This window comes from Neomonachus schauinslandi, chromosome 10 (genome assembly GCF_002201575.2).
Source record: "Neomonachus schauinslandi chromosome 10, ASM220157v2, whole genome shotgun sequence".
Taxonomy (NCBI): Eukaryota; Metazoa; Chordata; class Mammalia; order Carnivora; family Phocidae; genus Neomonachus; species Neomonachus schauinslandi.
This window is the reverse complement of record NC_058412.1, coordinates 99,976,488-99,999,979: the sequence shown is the minus strand read 5'-3', so window position 1 is coordinate 99,999,979 and position 23,492 is coordinate 99,976,488. Positions and strand designations below refer to the sequence as shown.

Here is a 23,492-nt window from a genome sequence, read left to right as displayed (position 1 = left end):
CATCAGTAAATTGACTCACCTTGGTGGTCATACTTTTCACATGGCACACTTTTTATTATATGTTCCTTCCTTTTGAGCCCCTTTAGACATTTATAGCCTTTCAGGGTAACTGGTTTTAATAAATTGCAATGGCTGCAGTCACTATATTCTTTTTGATGGGACTTGGTCACTAGAAACCCTACCTTCAGGCTGACCTTTAGCCTTTTACTATTTTTCCCCAGCCCTGTACTTCTGACAGTATCCTTGCTTTGTGTTAATAAGCTCCTTAAGGCACATCTTGAAGTCTCTTGCTGGAAACACACTGCTTTCCAATGACTCCTGGTTCCCCTAGCAGAAATGAGTATTATATTCTATTCTAAAAGCTGGTCACTGAGAGAGCAGAATGAATCGTCCCTTAAGACAAACCAGCCAAGAGCAAAATAACACCAGGAAAAAAACCACATCCATAAGATGGTGGCGGAGAATAGCAATTATGTTTTTCAAAAAGATCATAAAGATATGCCTGATTCTGATTACACTCTTCTACTCTGTGTGCATTCTTTTTATTTTTAATAAAAGTTGTATATATTTAAGTGTAAAAAATGATATTTTGATAAAAATATGAAGAGCAAAATGATTGTTGTAGTCAAGCTAATTGACATGCCCCTCTCCTCATTTCTTTCTTGTTTTAATCAAGTACAAGAGTTTATTAACCCAGTTTTCCTATTTTCTCCCTCACTGGGATGACTCCTCTCATATCAAGCCATCCATTCAAACTAAAGTGTTGCCCCGAATTTAAAATCTTTTTGCATTCTTCTTCTTTTTGATTTCTAGCCCAAACACCCTGAAGCTGACTCCAAAACATGAAGGCTCTGACAATCCTTTTATCTAGATCACTTGGTTACTGATTCACTTAGTATTATTGATTCACTTAGTATAAACTAAGTGAAAAGAAAAAAAAAATCAAAACCTTCCTCCAGAAGAGCACTGAAAAACAAATCACAGGCCCAGGATATCTGGCACGTCAGATAGACTCCACTAACAATCAGAAGACACTGACAAAGAATAGGACAATACAGACAGGTACAAGGTTTAAATATTCTCGCTTAAATTCTCCTTTTAACTCTTAATTTTGGGGACCCCTGTATCTTTTATTTAAAATCAAAGGCCACTGCGCTGATGAATTGCAATTCATTAAAGACGTCTAGATAAATCACTTTCTCAATGATGCAATGACTTAACTTTGTAAAATCCAGAAGAAGGTGTCAGCAAATATAATCATCAAATGAATGTCAAGCATCATCAGATACTTGAAAAACTTCAAGCACAGCCGCATTTCTCAATCCCTATGGTCTGATAACAGGTTCAGCAAGACCTGCTCCACAGGGTACCAGCCTGTTAGAAAACATTGCAGTGCAATTCTGTGTTCACACTAGATCCAGAGAGTCCCTGTAGCTCCCCTACAAGTACATCCCAGACATTTCTGGCCCATCCCCAGAGATTTTTACTCCCACGTGAAACAGAGGGTTCAGCAAGTTGTAACTGTAAAGAATTTTAAGACAAATGTCCAAAGGTTTGCATGAATTAAAAATTGCCCTTTTGCATCCACATTTTGCATCCTGATATGATAGCAGGATTCACCCAGAGAGACTTTCCTCTGAGTAATTTGAAGGATGAGTTCCATTAAGGTCACTGGGTATGAGTTTTGTCCAAAGCAAACAGATGGCCCAAGCACTGGTTTTCCTGTTTGGACCTGGGTGAGTCCAAACTCGGAGAGCTTTCATTGGGGTTTCCCTGGGAACTTAACATATTAGCCAGCAGCTTGTGAGGTGGTAATATTAGACCAGTGATTCTCAGCCTATGCTGCACATTGGACTCACCTAAGAAGTTTTAAAAGAGGTTTTGGAGAAAGGGGAACCCTCTTACACTGTTGGTGGGAATGCAAGTTGGTACAGCCACTTTGGAAAACAGTGTGGAGGTTCCTCAAAAATTTAAAAATAGAGCTACCCTATGACCCAGCAATTGCACTCCTGGGTATTTACCCCAAAGACACAGATGTAGTGAAAAGGAGGGCCATATGCACCCCAATGTTCATAGCAGCAATGTCCACGATAGCCAAACTGTGGAAAGAGCCGAGATGCCCTTCAACAGATAAATGGATAAAGAAGATGTGGTCCATATATACAATGGAATATTACTCAGCCATCAGAAAGGATGAATACCCAACTTTTCCATTAACATGGATGGGACTGGAGGAGATTATGCTAAGTGAAATAAGTCAAGCAGAGAAAGTCAATTATCATATGGTTTCACTTATCTGTGGAACATAAGGAATAGCATGGAGGACATTAGGAGAAAGAAGGGAAAAATGAAGGGGGGTGGAATCGGAGGGAGAGATGAACCATGAGAGACTATGAACTCTGAGAAACAAACAGGGTTTTAGGGGTGGGGGTGGGGGGATGGGTTAGCCCGGTGATGGAGGGCACGCATTGCATGGAGCCCTGGGTGTTACACGAAAACAATGGATCGTGGAGGATCACCACATCAAAAACTAATGATGTATTGTATGGTGACTAACATAACATAATAAAATTTAAAAAAATAAAATAAAAAAATAAACATCTACAGTAAAGAGAAAAAAAAAAAGAATTGTTAAGTTTCCCTGTTTTTGAGTTTCCTATAAATGTATTCCTAGCTTAAAAAAAAAAAAGAAGTTTTAAAAGCTACTAATACCTGGGCTTTACCCACAAATATTCTAATTTAATTGATTGGTGATTCACCCTTGGTCAGGTTCATAAAAGCTTCCCAGGTGATTCTCATATGCAGAAAGTCAGAAGCCAGTATTTTAGAACAATGCTTCTTGACCTTTCCTGTGCATACAAATGGTCACTCCCTCACTTCTTTGACTTAACTATCTACTAAGAAATCAATAGCTTTAAGTCCAGCAGAAATTGCTGGCTAGTGAAATCCCCAATCTCCCCAACCAGACTTCATTCCAAATAGCCCCTGGCCGCTTCTAAAAAGCAAATGCACCCTCACTAGGGCTGAATATTTTCCATGATTGCTTCTAGCGGAAAACTATGTGCCATAGGTTGGAACAACAACTCTAAAATCATAGTTCTAGAAATATTTTTTGAAATAAGACCATCAGTAAAATCAGATCACAGCCTCAACACAGTGAATACTCAGATAGGTCAATATTTATCTGGATATATGTATCTGAACATCCAAATAAATACATATATATACATATATATATATACATGTTACACACACATACATAACTTCTGCTGTCATTAAAATGTTAGTTAAATCATTTTTTAGTTCTTTTACAATATAGACTTTGCTTCCCTTTGCAAGAAGGAGTCTACAAATAGGAGGCAAGCAGAATTCATTATTTTTTTTTATTCTATCAATTATTTATTTATTTATTTATTTATTTATTTATATTTTGTTCAATTAGCCAGCATATAGTGCATCATTAGTTTTTGATGTAGTGTTCAACGATTAATTAGTTGCATATAACACCCAGTGCTCATCATAACACGTGCCCTCCTCAATACCCATCACCCAGTTACCCCTTCCCCCCATGCCCCTCCATTCTGGAATCCTCAGTTTGTCTCCTGGAGTCCAGAGTCTCTCATGGCTTGTCTCCCTCTCTGATTTCTTCCCATTCAGGTTTCCCTCCCTTCTCCTATGGTCCTCTGCGCTATTCCTTATATTCCACATATGAGTGAAACCATATTGATAAGGTAGAGCTTTGCTATGTACACCAACTATTACTAAGCCAATGTGTGATATAGGTGGATTATGACAAGTACTAATGAAGAGCCCCTTCTCAAACCTGTATCTTTTTTTTCCTTTCCTTTTTGTTAGGAAATAAGGAGCAAAAGCCTCCTTCCTGTCTTTTTCATGCACTTAATTACACATAGGTTCATTTGCACCCATTCTGTCTTTTCCTTAACATAAATGGGATTGTATCATACACACTGTTGTGTAACTGACTTTTTTTTTCACCTAACTATGTCTGAAGATTTTTACATGCCAGTACAAGTTTATCTCATTCCTTTTAATACTTTGCATGATGGTATTTCATAATGTGGGTATATGATTATTTATATTATCATTTTTTATTATTTTATTACTTCAAATAATTCTTCAATGAGCAGCACATGTATTTATTCCAAGATAATTCCCAGAAGTGGCTTTCTGGGTTCAAGGAATGTGTATTTCAACTTATGAGAGATTGGCAAATTGCCTTTCAAAAAAGCTTGCCCAACTAGACTCCAGTCAGCAGTACCTAGGAGTGCTTGCTTCCTCACTAGTACTTGATATATTGATATGATCAACATATTTTTTACTTTTGCCAGGCTGATAGATGAACATTTTTTGTTCTTGTCTTAATTTGCATTTTCCTGATTAACAGTGAAACTGAGCTTCTTTTCATATGATTATTAGTACTTTATACTTACTCTTCTTGAATTGTCTATTCATATCTCTTGCTCTTGATTTTATTAAATTTTTTTTTAAAGATTTTATTTATTTACTTGAGAGAGAGAGAATGAGAGAGAGCAAGCACATGAGAGGGGGGAGGGTCAGAGGGAGAAGCAGACTCCCTGCCGAGCAGGGAGCCCGATGCGGGACTCGATCCAGGGACTCCAGGATCATGACCTGAGCCGAAGGCAGTCGCTTAACCAACTGAGCCACCCAGGCACCCTAAATTTTTTTTCTCACTGATTTAGAGGAGCTTTTTCTATATATCCATCTATGACTAATTTGTCTATTAAATAATTTTAGGTATTTTTCTAATTCCGTTTCTTGGCTTTTAATTTTTTCTATGTTCTATTTATCCATATTTACATTTTTAATTTTTAAGTCGTATGTATCAGACATTTTCTTTTGTTTTCCTTATTGTTAGATTTTGCTCTTTGGGGAGGGACAGTTCATCATGTTTAGGAAGGCATTTTTTTCATCTTAAAGTTAAAACAAATTTTCCTACAATTTCATTCAGTACTTTTATGATCTGTGATGTATTTATGCATTAATTCATAAATTCACTTAGAACTTATTTCTATGTGCTGTGTGAGGTCGGAGGACTTTAAAAAAATTATTTAAATTCTAGTTAGTTAACATATAGTGTAATATTAGTTACAGGAGTAGAAGAATTTAGTGATTCATGACTTACATATAATACTCAGTGCTCAACATAAGTGCCATCTTTAATACTCATCACCCCTTTAGCTCCTCCCCTCCCCACCTCCCCTCCAGCAACCCTCAGTTTATTCTCTAGTTGAGTCTCTTGTGGTTTGCCTTCCTCTCTTTTTTTTCCCTTCCCCTATGTCCATCTATTTTGTTTCTTAAATTCCACATATGAGTGAATTGGATGGTATACCTCTTACTCTGACTGACTTATTTTGCTTAGCATAATACATGCTCCATTGCAAATGGCAAGATTTCATTCTTTTTGATGACTGAGTAATATCCCTGTGTGTGTGTGTGTGTGTGTGTGTACCACATCTTCTTTATCCATTCATCAATCAATGGACATTTGGGCTCTTTCCATAATTTGGCTATTGTTGATAATGCTGCTATAAACATTGGGGTGCATGTGCTCCTTCAAATCAGTATTTTTGTATCTTTTGGGTAAATACCTAGTAGTGCAATTGCTGGGTCATAGGATAGTTCTATTTTTAACTTTCTCAGGAACCTCCATACTGTTTGCAAGAGTGGCTGCCCCAGTTTGCATTCCCACCAACAGTGTAGGAGGATTCCCCTTTCTCCACATCCTCACCAATATCTGCTGTTTCTTGACTCATTAATTTTAACCATTCTGACAGGTGTGACATGGTATCTCATTGTGATTTTGATTTGTAGTTCCCTGAAGATGAGTAATGTTGAGCATCTTTTCATGTGAGGAGGACTTTCTTTTTTAAAAGAGAGTTATAAATTGTCTCAATATCATTAATTGAATTTTTACCCACTGATTTGAATTACTGATCTCTGTCTATTTTTTAGATAAATTTGGAAGTTTTTAGGTAATTCTTAAAGATTTTTTCTCTGTGTACACTTTAGCATTAGCTTGTCAGGCATTGAATTTTTTTAAAGAAACTGTTGCCATTTTAATTGTTAATATATATTATTAAATCTATAGGTATAGGCTAACTTTGGAAAATTTGACATTTAATAATATTTAGTCTTCCCATTTAGAAACATGATATGTCTCTCTATTTATTTAGGTATTTCTCATGTCCTTTAATAAAATTTTATAATTTTCTTTATTCTAAGGTCTTATATTTCTTTTTACGATCATTATTTGGGTATGAATTTTTGATGGTGGTACTATTTGAATATTATCTTTTTTCTCTATCCCATATTCTAATAGTTATTGATGGCATATCTGAAAGCTATTGATATTTTCATATTTTAATTCCAAAGGCTACCACCTTAATGAATATCTGTCCTTAGTTGCCACAGCTTCTCAGATAGTTGTATTGGAATTTCTTGTAATTTTCCATGCGTGCCATGAAAAACTGAACGTTGTCTTTTTAAGTCTATTAGAACAAACCTGCTAACTATGTAATTTGGATCCTCTAGACTTACTTATTTTTTGTCTTCTCACACTTAAAATTTCTGAGAAATGTGTGTTAATGTCTTCCACTGTGATTATGGATTTGTTAGTTTTTCTTTTTCTTATGTGTTTCAGTGTTACTGTCAGATACATGGGTTATGGCTCTTACAGTTCTTGGTGGATTTGTTCCATTTATTTTACTTTACCTTGCACTCTGTCATTTCTGATATGAATATTTATACATCTGCTTTTTCTTCACCAGTCATCTCTTTATTTCAGCCTTCATCACTTTCAGAAAATATAGCCCTCTTATAAGCAGCATATAGATTTATTTTAAATCAAATATGAAAGCTTCTGTGTTTTAATAAAATAATATAAGCTATGAACAATTACTTTCTTGAACCATAGGAGATTGCTGTTTTTGTAGGTCAAAAACAAACATTGGCAACTCCTTATGGTTAAACCTAATACTATAATTACTCATGTGTTTAAACTTATTCCTGCCTTTATATTTAATATTTACATTTTCTGTTTTTTTTTTAATTTTAAGTACTTTTCCTTTCAATACCTTTGATACATTTGATTGAATTTTCTTTGTTCTGCATGTTTTTTCTCCTTGTCACTCTTAGGGAGTTGTATATAGCATTTCTCCCTGCTATTTTTTTAATGGTTCTCTTTTAATATTTAACACATATATAAAGAATTTAGATACAGTTAGTGAAGAGAGTCTTCCCCAGACCAGGAGAAGAATTTAATAATATTTCATTCACCCACATACCCATTTTCCAGGATATCTTTTGTTTATTAATTTTTAGATTCTGTTTCTTTATACCTCATATATAAAACTACTTGGGTTAAACTATAGCCCATCAGTTTGTTCACTCATTACTTTTCCTGGCATCTCCTCTTCCTCCTTAGTTATTTCATTGTTTGTTTTGTGAGGTACATGCTCAATTATTACAGAAAAGGTCTGTGGAAGTTAAACTCATGACTCCTTACATATATTGGAATGTTTTTATGTGGCTTTCTCATTTGATTGCTGGCTTGGTTGAGTAGAGGATTCTAAGTTCAAAATCATTTTCCTTCATAATCTTTTTTACCATTGTCACGTACAAAAGTCTGAAGCAATCCATTTCTTATTCCCTTGTATGTAAACTGCCTTTCTTCCTTCTCTGAAAACACTTGAGGTTTTCCTCTTTATCACCGGAGAGGTGAAATTTAACCAGTACCCAGTAGATCATTTACACCTTAGTATTCAAATCTTTCTTCCTTTCTGGAATTTCCCCTTACCCCTCCTCCTCCATCTTTTTAAACTTTTTTTTTCCTCCTCTTGTACTTCTCCTTCTTATCCTCCTTTTTTTCAATCTTGCAACTCCCATTAGAGAGATATTGGATCATCTGAATCTGTCTTACATATCTCTTGACTTCCTTCATATTTTTTTCTCTATCCTTTCTCATCATGTCCTGGAAAACTTAGTCAATTGCTATCCTAGCTTATTAATTTGCTTTTCAGCTGTCCAATATACTTTTGAACTGTTGATCTTTTTAAAAGATGCATTGTTCTGTTGTTTGTCTCAAAAGACAAATATATTTTAAATTCTTTTTCTCTTTGCTCTATTAAGTCTTTTCACTAGATGTTAGTTCTTCTGCTTGTTGAATTTGGTACCTCTTATGCTAATTTTCCTTAAATAGCACTGACACTTTGTTTTATGTTAATTTCTTTTTTAATTTAAGAATCCTTATTTTCCTACATATTCACCTATCTTGAGTGATTGAAGAAGGGAAATGGAAGGAGTTGCTAAGACCAGTAGCTTGTGTTCTTGCAATGTGGACTCCCCATTTCTCTACATTGGGACATTGCTCTTCCATTCTGTTCCTGGTGCCTAGCAAGGTGATTTGTCCTGTGGACAACATAACTGCTTCTTACTTATTAACACAATAAAAAGAGGACAAAGAGATCTAGCTCCTCACTTAATCACCCTGACTATCAACTTCTTATGGCTATTGGCTCTTAGCTTTAAACTCCCCTACAGTTAGCTTATGTCCACACCAATCTTCTCAGCAAATGTTTTAGAATTATGGTATCCTATGGTTTTACTTCTCCATTGATCAGATCTTATTTGTGTTCTATCTTTTGTGATGCTTCAATATTTCTGATTCAGTAATGATACTCTCGATTGTCTTTATAGGCATTTATAAATTTATTTTGTTTCTTAAACATCTTTTGTCAGTTCAGAGGACTTTTAGATGAGTGGTAGAATACTTACAAGCACTGGGTCTACCATTTTTATTCAAATCTCCCTCTATTTTCTTAATAGACTTAAACTTAGCCATCTTGACTTTGTGCTTCTCATACTACAAAGAACTGTTTATGATACATTGTCTTTTCCAACAATAAAGAAAACATGAACATATTTTATTATTATTCAGAGCTCAACCCTGATAGGAGAAATGGCTGTTCCCAAAAGGAAATAGTGACATAAAATGAAATATTAGGTGAGAACAGAAGGGTAGGTGAAAACAAGTGTTAATATGAGCAAAAATTAATAACTGGTGTTAGATAATGATTTTTTCTCTCTCTACAAATTCATGATTCTATTTCCTACTGAATAAGCAGGTATTTAAATCAAATAAAAAGGAGCATCCTTCCAAATTTGGTAGTATTTTTTCACAATGAGCCATAGATATGTTCTCTTCACTTCCTTATAAACACCTAGCCCTGTAGCATGGTTATTGAAAAGAGCACTGGTTTTAGAACTGTAATTCCCAATTTGTCCACTCAAATTTTCTGACTTTCCACTGATTCGTCTATAAACATTGGCTAGAAATATGTATAACACTTGAAAAATTATAAAGTATCCTACAAGCTTAAAGGTGGAAAAAGAAAGATTGTCCTATTGCAGTAGAAACAAAGACATTTTTGTGGCTGCATTTTTGGATTTTGCTCAACACTCCTACACCCCACCCTCCAAAATGATTTTGTCCTTTTGGCCCAAGTTTCACTCTCACATCTAGCCATTTGTGTCAGGAAGAAAAATAAAGATAGTGAGTAGGCCAAGTGACAAGTTGTATCTACAGATAGATAAAGGTATGTCCTATTGCAGTGCTCCTGTTTTTGCAATATCTAGTCCAGTTTCATTTTCTGGTATAACAAAAATGCTGTGGGAGGCTTACCTGAGATTAGAGGACATTGACCTTCGGAAGGTGTTGATTGCTCCTGAAGAAACCTCACTGTACTCAAAGGAATGGGGTGGGGTGAAAATACACCCATGCAGAGGCAGGAAGCGTCACAGGTGCAGAGGAAGAGCAGGACAATGCCGCAAAAGAAGGCAATTCTTACCCAAACCAGACCTTGAATTTAAGTAGTTCCCTCTCAGGGACACATAGACTGCTGAACTTGTGTTTCAGATCTGGGTTAGAACTCACACCACTCACAAAGAAATGGCTCTGCATGGTTAAAAAAAAGAACTGGCCTATCCCTTTGACAGAGAAGTTTCAGGTACTTAATTACTAAAAAATTATATTGAAATGAAGATCATTCCCTACTACAAAGTCTTCTCTGATCCCACAGAATAGGTTAGAATCCCTGTATCTTGCCTTCAAAGCATTTGTCTCAATAAAAAGCTGGCTGCCCATTTCCTCATAGATAGAAAATCTGGATCTCTGAGCCAGGAGCCAGAAAGTTTGGGCAAGATGGAGTATTTTCTCACCTTCCCTCAAGAGGCCATGATAGCATATCTTTATGAGGCTCAATGATGAAATGCCCTAGGTTGTTTCCTCAAGTAACTGCCAAGTTCCTAAAGATGAGCGGACATTCCTCCATGGTCTGGCAAACTGTTGGCCTTAGCTTTCCATATTGTGGGTCATGGTTTTTGTTTTAACTGGAGTTTTGGAGGGTAGCTTGCACAAGTGGGGAAGGTGCCAGCCTGAAGTCACTCTGAAATGACTGCTGGGAAAGTGAATGAAGCCAGAGGCTGGCCAGAGTTCAAGTCACTCACCTTGCTGGGTCTGATTTTCCTCACACGTCAAATGGGTGCTTGAACTCTACAACGTCTATGTCCCCCCTGCCCTGGTATCCTGTGCATCTTGTGGTTCTATGTTGAAATTAATTTAGGGGGGCACCTGCATGGCTCAGTGAGTTAAGCATCTGCCTTCAGCTCAGGTTTTGATCCCAAGGTCCTGGGATCAAGCCCAGAATCAGGCTCCCTGCTCTGTTTCTCCCTCTCCTTCTGCCATTCCCCCTGCTTGTGCTCTCTCATTCTCAGGGTCTAGCAAATAAATAAATAAATAATTTTTTTAAAAAAATTAATTTTGTTTTAATATTGTAGACATAGTATTTTGGTTTTCCTACCTAAAGCCAAGTGTTTTACCTAAACCAACTGTTAACTTTATTTTGAGTAAGATTTCTCAAAAAAATCTAAAACTAAAATTCCATTCAGAGTCTAAAAATAGTACTTACAGACCTACTTCTCTATTTTCTCTTGATAGTATAATTTATATGTCATTTCAATTAAGGAATAAGAAATTAGAAATAGAAGGACACAAATAACATTTGGGGATATGGAGTAATCCATAAGTCAGTAAACAATTTGAAAAAAAAAAAAGAAGAAGAAATCATTTGGAAAAGATTTTCCTAAAATTATACAATCTCCTTTTCTCTCAAAAATATGTCCATTTCCCTCTTAGAACATAAACAGATATAATTATCATAGCTTTGTAGCTTTAAATCTTACTAAAACTTCTATCAGGATACTTAGCTATTAGAGGACAAATACATTTGGTATGAAAATTTTCAACTTACAGATGTAACCAGTAAAGTTGCCCTTTTCATCCTCCAAATTTGCATGCAATAGATAGTCCCCAGTTATGCGCTGGGGTTGTGGTTATAAACATTCTTTTTTAAAGATAATCACAACTCCCTCCCCAGAAATGATGCCATTGCCACTGAAAACCTAATGATGTGGCAAAACAGACTGTGGCTTGGCTGCAACCACCAGCCACCAAAGCCTGCAGATTCTATATATTTTCCTCTGGAATGGATCAGCTCAAGAGATGAGTAAGCCAAACCAGTAGCACAAGAAGGTCTTCCACAAAGCCTTAGCCCTGGTCCTCCTTGTTCCCTCAGGAAATTAGCTTTATTCCATAATAGGAAGGAGACCAAAGAACTCAAAAAGGATGGGAGAATAAGAAAGCTCCCTCCTGGTCATTCAGTGGTTCCCTATTGAGTCCAGAATAATGTGTGAGTTCTTCATCCAGACCCTTAAAGGTCCCACTTTCTGTGCCCAACTGGATATTGCCACCTTAACACACCACAGGGAATAGTAGTGGGGAGGGAGCCATTATAGATTAGAGCAGAGTGACAAGATCTGCCTTATGTTTTATTTTTACTCATTCTCCTCAAAAACACCCTACACTTCCAGCACAGACCCATTCAGCCTGAGTGCCCTCTCCAAGCATTCCTGCCCAAAGCAATCTCATTCCACCTTCAGTGCCCAGCTTCAAGACCCCTCCTAGGTAGACCTCCTTGATTCCTCCAGCAAGATGTGACTCTCCCTCTCATTCTAATCTTGCAAATGCCCAAAGTACTTGGCTTAGACCAAGGTTTTGTATTTTCTGCCTTGTACTATTAAGAGTTAGATGACCAAAAGTTAGATTATGTTTTGCTTTGAGCCTCAGCTGGATTGCAAACCCCTTAAGATGGCTTACATTTTATACAGCAAAACAGCACTGTTACTTCAACTGTGGGAGAAGCCATGTGCCTCCACAAGTTCATCAACTCAGTTTCTAGGCCCTCGGCTATATGACAGCCAGCCAACTGCCAAGAGTTTTGCCAATAGGTCCAAGATCAAGTTCACCCACATTTCTGAAAACATGAGTGGGGATATTCATGTTCAAAAAAGTTAAGACCAATTATCATCCAACCACTTTTCTCCAGCTAAACTCCTTTGACATACACATCTATTGTTACTTTTCAGATGGAATCCTGCGGGGATTCATTGGGTCCACCACTCATTTGGGGACTTATCTTGTGTTGCCTTTATCTTTGCTACCTTTCTGTGCCATATTTTTTACTTCCTTCCTCTAAAATGTAAGTTCTTTAGGGATGGAGGCCTCATAGAGTTCTTTGTGGACCCACATGTCCCCTTACCTATAGGCCCTTGCACCAAAACTATTTGCAGGTGGACTATTTGCATGGCTCTTCCAGCCTTCAATTGCAAATAAAATACAAAAAGCAGGAGACCAAAGATAAACTACTGCCTCTGTTGTAACAGGATTTTGTGCCGCTTTATCAAAACTTTGAGAATTTTTACACGCGGAACCTGTACATGAGAATCAGAGACAACTGGAACCGGCCCATCTGCAGTGCCCCAGGGTCTCGGTTTGATGTGATGGAGAGGGTGTCGGATGACTACAACTGGACATTTAGGTGAGGCAGCCTACTGGAGGGGCTTGGTTGAAAGAAATCCTTCCCAGGAAATCCTAGTATGGGCACCAAATTACAGAAATGATGAACACCAAACCATGGAATTTGCTGGTCTTCCATCACTGAGGCCTTTGCAAGCCCTCATAATTCCAGTGAAGGAAGTCACGGTAATTCAGCTGCTAAGGGTGGCTATGTTAGATTAAAATAAAACCTGTGTCAGAAAGTGCAGGATACACAGAGCCAGCCAGGAAGAGCCTTTTCAGCCTTATTGACAAATTATACCCCCCTACATCTTGCTGAAGGAGACAGTGATGATCATGGCTCTTCCTCACCTAGAAAGTTCTTGCTGGAATTTTAACAAGAACACAGGTATCACAGAAGTGAGCACCCAAGGAAAACCAGGGCTAAATAATACTCCATGCCTTGTGATACCTTTTTCCAATGCTCTGCCCAGCTTCATTTTGGGGTTACTGTCTTCCAAGGGCAGACCATTTTGTGTTGACAGCAATTCACATCAGAAAGGAAAAAGAAAATATATGATTGGGGACAGACCCAAGATCTCCTTGTAAGAGTCTTTTATGGGGCACTAGGATGATGTTAAATGAGAAAGCCCTTTGTGGTCTTCTCTCTGCAGGTTCACTGGAAGAATCATCAAAGATGTCATCAACATGGGCTCATATAACTTCCTTGGCCTGGCTGCTAGTTACGATGAATCTATGAGGACAGTAAAGGATGTTTTAGAGGAGTATGGCTTGGGTGTGGCCAGCACCAGACATGAAATGGGTATGTATGTTCACCATTTTGAAATTTTGTCCAGCTGGGTCTCAGATTCTTTGTGGCAACTTCTCAAACCTAGACCATATCTAGACTGTGTACCTCAAAAAGCTGTTATAAATTGCAAAATGAGAAAGGTATCTGAAGGTCTTTTTGGAAATTTCAAATATTATGCTCTTGCCAGGCAGTTTATTAATTACAGGTTTTAATTCTCCAGAAAAAATAAAAAGAGATCTTTCTTTAGACCATATTACCTAAAATAGCAACTATTGTGCCTCTTCCATCTGGCCCTTTTCTGGATCCTTCCCACACTTCTTTTTTTTAAAACAGCTTTAGTGAAGTATAACTGATATTGTTAAAAACTGTACTTACTTAATTTATACAATTTGATGGGCTTAGACATATAAATACACTCTGAAACTATCACCGCAATCAAGGTAATAAACACGTCCATCACCTTGGAAAGTTTCTTTGTGTCCCTGCTTTTTGTGGTAAGAACACTTAACATGAGATCTACCCTTTCAATGAATTTTTAAAGTGCACGATGCAGTATTAATTATAGACACAATGTTGTACAGCAGATCTCTAGAACTTACTCATCTTGCATGACTGAAATTGTATATCCATTGAACAACTTTTTGTTTAGATTTTGCTCTTTCTAATGATGTCCATCACTGATCTTACTTTTGTATTTGGATATTGCCCATCACTGCTACTAAAACATAAGCTTCACGAAGGGAGGGATTGAATTGGCCTTGTTGTCTGTCATGTTGAATGAATGAGTGAATGATGAATGAATGGGCAAGGTGAAACAGACTGCCTATTTGTTTCTCTTTTAGCTGAAACATTTTTCTCTTATTCAAAGGAGTGAAATCTGTGAGAAGGAAACTTCTGGTCCTCTCCACCTCAGGGAGAAAGAGTGACGCAAGCTTCCTCCTATAGAGTGTCTTGCTATTCCTGACACAGTGTTTTCTTATATGTCATCTCATTTATTCCTCACAAAAGTCCTCTGCTCAAGGAGGCAGCACAGGTGATGTTATTTCATCTTCTAGAGGAAAAAATAGGATCATAGTGACTAAGTGATGTCCCCCCAGTGGCTTGTTAATCATACTAACTCCCAGTCTAGCTAGCTTCTTCTAAGACAGCAGTTTCCCACCCAGAATGATATATGCATGGTTTACCATGTCAGTTTCAGGCCAGTCTAAGAACCCAAGGTAAATCTACTAAAAAGGGATTGACCATTAATGAAAAATGAGCCACGTGCCCCTCTTAGATATCCAGTTGACAAAAGAGCATTAAAAACCCATGCAACAAAGAACAATTTAAGTTGAACAAAGTAACTTTTTTAATCCACATATTCAGTTAACATTTAGCGAAAGCTCCTGAGTTTATAACTGGTTGACCAGATTTCTTAAGAAAGGCATCTTACTTATATTCATTTTGAGGCTGGAGGGCTGCAGATATGAGCAGAATGCAGAAGGAAGGTTCTAATTCACTTAGCAGAACTGGGTCATCCATGATACCCCATTTGGGATGGGGCAGAGACTGGAAGACTACCCCCAGTCATAAAAGATATGGAGTCAGTAAGCTTTGGGGATATTTCCTCTGGTGCTGGTGATACCCAACACCAGGATTGTTAAACCCTCTTCAGTCACAGCCAGCAGAAGCTAAACCTGATACAGACAATGGTTTCCTTCCTATGGAAGCCAGATATGGAATAGGAGTTCCTGATTCTGCAGACTCAATGAACCAGAGAAGCCAGGCAGAGATGAAAATCATAGTTTCAACTGCCTGCAGCCTAAGTTCTTTCTCCACTTCCTCAGCCTTCTGAATGGCTAGACTTTTAATGTTTACCTGCTTCACTTAGTCTCTGGCTCAAGCTCCAGGAAGATTTTAACAGTTTTCAAGGAAACAGTAAGAGAGCAAAATAAAAGCCACCCACACTAATTTTAAGCAAACAGAAGAATTGATAACAAGGATGGATATGAGCAGTCAGAAAATAAAGAAGTAAACGGGGTGCATTTTAAAGTATTGTGCAACATAAGCAGTAACCTTATCATAGCATACAAGAATTAGTAGCATAATTTTGAATGCCACTTATTTCAAGACATACAAATAACTTTTAGAAAGCATAAGCTATCTAGTCTTAAGAAAATGTTGAACAGTGCCAGCGGACTGTCAGTGAAAATTTGAGAATATAGAGACTTACCAATTTAACAACCAAAAATGCTCCTTGAGGAGCCCAAAGTAAAAGTTTAGGAACATTTAATCACTTGAGTACTTTCCCAGAGCTTTTAAAAATAGTTTCCAATGTTCTAGAGGGAAAAACACACAAAAATCATATTACAAAATAGGAAATTAAACAAAAAAGAAATCAAGAGGAAGTATTTAAAGCACAGTGAAAGGATAGAAGACCACACACAGTATCTTGGCCAAAAATATGTGAGAAGAACATATTTGCCCACTGAAAGAAAAGGACTGAGATTTTGCCAAAAACCCAAACTCAGCTACATGCTTTAATCACAAACAAATACAAGTAAATTTAAGTTATTCCTAAGGATGAAAAGTAGAAAGGTAAGTCCCAGCCAGACATCTGGTTCTCACCTCCCTGCTGCAACCACCACTAAAATGAACTCAGTGCCCAAGAGGGAAGTCAGTTCAATAAAAAGCACAACAAACAAAGAGCTCTAGAATAAAGTTGTGTGTCCAGTCTGCATCTGCAAAGGCTAGGACTGAGCCTGAAATACAGCTGAGCTGTAAGGAATGAAACATTTCCAGACACATACATACAGAATTGCAAATGCTGTTTTTAACATGTGGAATGATGTGCTGCTGTTATTTTCATGTACAACTAAAAATTACTGACATACAGAATTAAGGGAGCCTTTGACTGTCTCGTGGTCAATTTAACTTTCCATAGGCTGATGGAAGGGATGGTGCATTTTTTTGATATCCTAAATATGCGGCAGAGTGAAATGGAAATTTGGAGTCATAATCAACCATTTAAAATGCCTGACACATCTTTAATTCTTATCCTCTATATTCATGGGTGCATTTTTATTAGAATTCTCCTTGATCTGGGCTGTCTCCTTCAAATTGTGTGCCATATGTCATATCTTTGGTAATTACAGTCTAGTTTTTCCTAATAACTTTCTTAATGTGCTGTGAAAGATTAGAAATCTTTGAGTATTGTTGTGTGTGATATTACGTTGTGAACTAGTGAACTCTAGACTGAACAGCTTATCAAAAGTTGAAGAGACTGCTGCTCAATATCCTCTTTTTAAGGTGGCTTGCTTCCAGATTTTTAGCTGCAAAATCACTTGAATAACTGTTCACAGATTCTAAAATTACATGGATTTTTAGATTTTCAGCACCAGGATTGAGAATTGTTCATGATGTCTGAGTATTAACAGAAAACAATAATCAGTAATATCTCCATTATGCAAGGTATTTCCACATAATTTTGATCTTTGAATTTCTTTGAATTTTTGAATTTTTGAATTTCTTTGAATTTCTTTATCTGAAAAAAAAACTATTTAATTTTTCTGTATGTGGAAGGTGTTTGTCTGAATATGTTGGTTGGACAATGAAAAATGTAATGCAGCAGCCCCTGAGGCAAAGTAAATGCATAATTGCTTGTTCTTCTTCATATTAAGCCAAAAAATAAAGAACAAGCTGAAACTTTAAAAAATAAACAACATAAATGTGTGGTACAAATGCAAACAAAAAGGAAAGCAGAAGATTAGCTTAAAGTTATTAGTTGTTATTAAACATAGGAAGAGACTCACCTTATAAAAATTATGTGGAGAGCCCATAATGAAGACAGATTCAAGTCCTATATCCTCTATGCATCAAGTAACACAGTGCAAACACTGATGGCTGTTATTTTTCTGTACACCTGGAAATTAGGAGAATGAATTATGAGAGGCTTTGAAAATCATGTGGGTCAACTTAACATTCTACAGGCTGATTATAAACAAAAGCAAGACAAATAAAATAGTGATAGGAGACCACAAAGTACCTTCCAGTCCTTGAAAAGTAAAGAAGGAAAGAAGGAAGGGAGGGAGGAAGGAAGGGAGGGAGGGAGGGAGGGAGGGAGGGAGGAAGGAAGGAAGGAAGGAAGGAAGGAAGGAAGGAAAGAAGGAATGAAGGAGGGAAGAAAGGAGAAGGAAGGAGGGTAGAAAGGAAGGAGGGAGGGAGGGAAGGAAGGGGAGGAGGAAGGAAGGAAGGAGGAAGTGAAGGAGGAAAGGAAGATATAAAACACAAAGGACACTAACAATGCAATTACTGACTTCCATTTAATATTTATATATTGAATTAAGAGCCTTAAAACATATTACCAGTATACTTCATCTTTTTAAATACCTACTGAATTTTCACAAAAATTTACTATATTTTATGCCACAAAGAAAATCTCATTAGATTCTGAAAAGTGGAATTTACATAAGTCACATTCTTGGATCACAGTGAACTAAAGCTAAAAGTAAATAATAAAATTAGAAACAGTTCCTTTTTAAAAAAATCTCTGGAAGGTTTTAAAGCCCTTTCCTAAGAGACTCTTGAATCAAAAGGGAAATGAAATTACATTTACATCATATTTAGAAACTAACAACTGTGAGAACACCATAGGGTCCAGCTAATTGTGTAATCAGAGGAAAATATATAGTCTTACTTTACTAAAGAAGAAAGATTGAAGCTAGCAAACTAAGCTACCCATGCAGTAAGGAGTAAAAGGTAAGCAAAAGTATTGAATTATTAAAAATAAAAACAGAAACTTATTAATTAGAGAAGAATAATTTCTATTGGGCTGAGGTGATTCCGGTGAGCAGCAACAAGAGTTGGCAACAGCTGAACAAAGTTTGACAAACAAGCACTTAGTGAAAAAACGTGTATAAGGAATTGACATTGCAAATCAAACAGTGTACTCAAATAACAAGATACCATGATCAAGTAGTTCATTTCAGTAACTATGAGGATAGTTAGCTCAATAATAAGGCAATTCATAACATTGAATAATCCTAGAAGAAAACCTATGATTATCTTGATAGGTGACACTAAAGCATTTATAAAATTCAGTATCCGTTCCTAATACAAATTTTAATAGAATAAAAATAGGAGATTCCAGAATGCAATAAAAACACCTACTTCAAACAAAGAGACTGTACTATGGTGAGCACTGTGAATTATGTAAGACTGATGAATCACAGACCGGTAACCCTGAAACAAATAATACATTGTATGTTAATAAAAAAAATTAAAAATAAAAACAAAGAGACTGTGCCATATTTTGTGATGAGATACTAGAAACTTTCACTTAAAGTCAGAAAAAAAGGTGAAGATGCGTTTATCCACCGTTTTTAATAACCTGTGGAAGTACTAGACAACATAATTTCATTTTTCATTCTTTAAGTCAATAAATACTTATTGAATAACTACCATGTGACATAATTAGAAGTATAGGCATAATAAGAGGTAAACTAACCATTATTTGTAGATAATCTGATTGTTCACCTCTCTGGTTTTCAAACTGTGATCTGTGAGGAGCAAAGGAGACCTCTGCAGGGGCTCTTCATGGGGCCACCATCAATATGAGAGGAAGCTGAGCAGGAAGAACAGAGCTTGGGTCTACTTTCTTCCAATTTACATATTTGAATAATCAAAAATTTATTGGAAATAAATATCCAATAAAAAACTTAATAAAGACCTACCGCATGTAGACCAACTTTTATTTTATTTATTTTTTTATTTTGTTTTATTATGTTATTTTAGTCACCATACAATACATTAGTTTTTTTTTTAATTTTATTATGTTATGTTAATTACCATACAATACATCATCAGTTTTTGATGTAGTGATCCACGATCCATTGTTTTCGTATAACACCCAGTGCTCCATGCAATACGTGCCCTCCTTAATACCCATCACCGGGCTAACCCATCCCCCTACTCACCTCCCCTCTAAAACCCTCAGTTTGTTTCTCAAAGTCCATAGTCTCTCATGGTTCATCTCTCCTTCTGATTTCCCCCCTTCATTTTTCCCTTCTTTCTCCTAATGTCCTCCATGCTATTCCTTATGTTCCACAAATAAGTGAAACCGTATGATAATTGACTTTCTCTGCTTGACTTATTTCACTTAGCATAATCTCCTCCAGTCCCATCCATGTTGATGTAAAAGTTGGGTATTCATCCTTTCTGATGGCTGAGTAATATTCCATTGTATATATGGACCACATCTTCTTTATCCATTCATCTGTTGAAGGTCATCTCGGCTCTTTCCACAGTTTGGCTATCGTGGACATTGCTGCTATGAACATTGGGGTGCATATGGCCCTTCTTTTCACTACATCTGTGTCTTTGGGATAAATACCCAGGAGTGCGATTGCTGGGTCATAGGGTAGCTATTTTTAATTTTTTGAGGAACCTCCACACTGTTTTCCAAAGTGGCTGTACCAACTTGCATTCCCACCAACAGTGTAAGAGGGTTCCCCTTTCTCCACAACCTCTCCAACATTTGTTGTTTCTTTCCCTGTCCATTTTTGCCATTCTAACTGTGTAAGGTGGTATCTCAATGTGGTTTTGATTTGAATTTCCCTAATGGCTAATGATGATGAACATTTTTTCATGTGTCTGTTAGCCATTTGTATGTCTTCTTCAGAGAAGTGTCTTTTCATATCTTCTGCCCATTTTTTGACTTGATTATTTGTTTTTTGGGTGTTGAGTTTGAGAAGTTCTTTATAGATTTTGGATACCAGCCCTTTATCTGTAGTGTCATTTGCAAATATCTTCTCCCATTCTGTGGGTTGCCTCTTTGTTTTGTTGACTATTTCCTTTGCTGTGCAGAAGCTTTTTATCTTGATGAAGTCCCAAAAGTTCATTTTTGCTTTTGTTTCATTAGCTTTTGGAGATGTATCTTGAAAGAAGTTGCTGTGGGCGATGTCAAAGAGGTTACTGCCTATGTTCTCCTCTAGGATTTTGATGGATTCCTGTCTCACATTGAGGTCTTTCATCCATTTTGAGTTTATCTTTGTGCATGGTGTTAGAGAATGGTCGAGTTTCATTCTTCTGTATGTGGCTGTCCAATTCTCCCAGCACCATTTATTGAAGAGACTTTTTTCCATTGCATGTTTTTTCCTGCTTTGTCAAAGATTATTTGACCATAGACTTGAGGGTCCATATCTGGGTTCTCTATTCTGTTCCATTGGTCTATATGTCTGTTTTTGTGCCAGTACCATGCTGTCTTGGTGATCATGGCTTTGTAATATAATTTGAAATTGGGCAACGTGATGCCCCCAGCTTTGTTTTCTTTTTCAATATTTCCTTGGTGATTCGGGGTCTTTCTGATTCCATATAAATTTTAAGATTGTTTGTTCCAGCACTTTGAAAAATGTCATTGGAATTTTTTTTTAAGATTTTATTTATTCATGAGAGAGAGAGAGAGGGAGAGGCAGAGGGAGAAGCAGGCTCCCCACGGAGCAGGGAGCCCGATGCAGGACTCGATCCCAGGACCCTGGGATCATGACCTGAGCCGAAGGCAGACACTTAACCAACTGAGCCACCCAGGCATCCCTGTCATTGGAATTTTGATTGGGATGGCATTGAAGGTATAGATTGCTCTGGGTAACATAGACATTTTAACAATGTTTATTCTTCCGATCCATGAGCATGGAATATTTTTCCATCTTTTTGTGTCTTCTTCAATTTCTTTCATGAGTGTTTTGTAGTTTCTAGAATATAGGTCCTTTACCTCTTTGGTTAGGTTTATTCCGAGGTATCTTATGTTTTTTGGTGCTATTGTAAATGGAATCATTTCTCTAATTTCCTCTTTCTACAGTTGTGTTGTTAGTGTCTAAGAAAGCAACTGATTTCTGTGCATTGATTTTGTATCCTACCACATTACTGAATTGCTATATGAGCTCTAGTAATTTGGGGGTGGAGTCTTTTGGGTTTTCCACATAAAGTATCATGTCATCTGCGAAAAGAGAGAGTTTGACTTCTTTGCCAATTTGAATACCTTTTATTTCTTTTTGTTGTCTGATTGCTGTTGCTAGGACTTCTAGTACTATGTTGAACAATAGTGGCAAGAGTGGGCATCCTTGACGTGTTCCTAATCTTAAGGGAAAGGCTCTCAGTTTTTCCCCATTGAGGATGATATTCACTGTGGGTTTTTCATAGATGGATTTTATGAACTTGAGAATGTTCCCTCTATCCCTATACTCTGAAGAGTTTTTGTTTGTTTGTTTTGTTTTGTTTTAAGATTTTATTTATTTATTTGACAGAGAGAGAGACAGCGAGAGAGGGAACACAAGCAGGGGGAGTGGGAGAGGGAGAAGCAGGCTTCCCGCAGAGCAGGGAGCCCGATGCGGGGCTCAATCCCAGGACCCTGGGATCATGACCTGAGCCAAAGGCAGATGCTTAACGACTGAGCCACCCAGAAGCCCTATACTCTGAAGTGTTTTAATCAGGAAAGGTTGTTGCATTTTGTCAAATACTTTTTCTGCATCAATTGAGAGGACGATATGGTTCTTCTCCCTCCTCTTATTAATAATACATTCTATCACATTGATTGATTTGAGAATGTTGAACCACCCTTGCATCCCGGGGATAAATCCCACTTGGTCGTGGTGGATGATCCTTTTAATGTATTGTTGGATCCTATTAGCTAGGATTTTGTTGAGGATTTTGGAATCCATATTCATCAGGGATATGGGTCTGAAATTCTCCTTTTTGATGGGGTCTTTGCCTGGTTTGGGGATTAAGGTAATGCTGGCCTCATAGAATGAGTTTGGAAGTTTTCCTTCTGTTTCTATTTTTTGAAACAGCTTCAATAGAATAGGTATTATTTCTTCTTTGAATGTTTGATAGAATTCCCCAGGGAATCCATCAGGCCCTGGACTCCTGTTTTTTAGGAAGTTTCAGATCACTGCTTCAATCTCGTTACTGGTTATTGGCCTATTCAGGTTGTCAATTTCTTCCTGTTTCAGTCTTGGCAGCTTATAGCTTTCCAGGAAAGCCTCCATTTCATCCAGATTGCTCAGTTTATTGGCATATAGTTGTTGATAATAATTTCAAATAATTGTTTCTATTTCCTTCATGTTAGTCGTGATCTCTCCCCTTTCATTCATAATTTTATTAATTTGGGTCCTTTATCTTTTCTTTTGGATAAGTGTGGCTAGTGGTTTATCGATCGTATTAATTCTTTCAAAGAACCAACTTCCAGTTTCGTTGATCTGATCTATTCTGTTTCTGTTTTCTAATTCATTGATCTCTGCTCTAATTTAATGATTTCTCTTCTAATGCATGGCTTAGGCATCATTTGTTGCTTTTTCTCTAGTTCTTTAAGGTGTAGAGTTAGTTGGTGAATTCGGGATTTTTCTATTTTTTTGAGTGAGGCTTGGATGGCTATGTATTTCCCCCTTAGGACCACCTTTGCAGTATCCCATAGGTTTTGGACCGATGTGTTTTCGTTCTCATTGATTTCCATGAATTGTTTAAGTTCTTCTTTGATTTCCTGGTTGACCCAAACATTCTTGAGCAGAGTGGTCTTTAGCTTCCAAGTGTTTGAATTTCTGCCAAATTTTTTCTTATGATTGAGTTCCAGTTTTAAAGCATTGTGGTCTGAGAATATGCAGGAAATAATCTCAATCTTTTGGTATCAGTTGAGACCTGATTTGTGACCCAATATGTGGTCTATTCTGGAGAAAGTTCCATGTGCGATCGAGAAGAATGTGTTCTGTTGTTTTAGGGTGG

General features: G+C 37.0%; 1 protein-coding gene across 1 annotated transcript in view; it reads left to right on the top strand.

The window, feature by feature from the left end:
• SPTLC3 (serine palmitoyltransferase long chain base subunit 3) overlaps positions 1–23,492 on the top strand; it is a 156,494-nt gene that overhangs the window by 45,174 nt on the left and 87,828 nt on the right. Inside the window, exons 3-4 of the mRNA XM_021700666.1 lie at positions 12,820–12,974; positions 13,606–13,754. Coding sequence (XP_021556341.1) covers positions 12,820–12,974; positions 13,606–13,754 — 304 coding nt within the window. The remainder of the gene's footprint in view (positions 1–12,819; positions 12,975–13,605; positions 13,755–23,492) is intronic.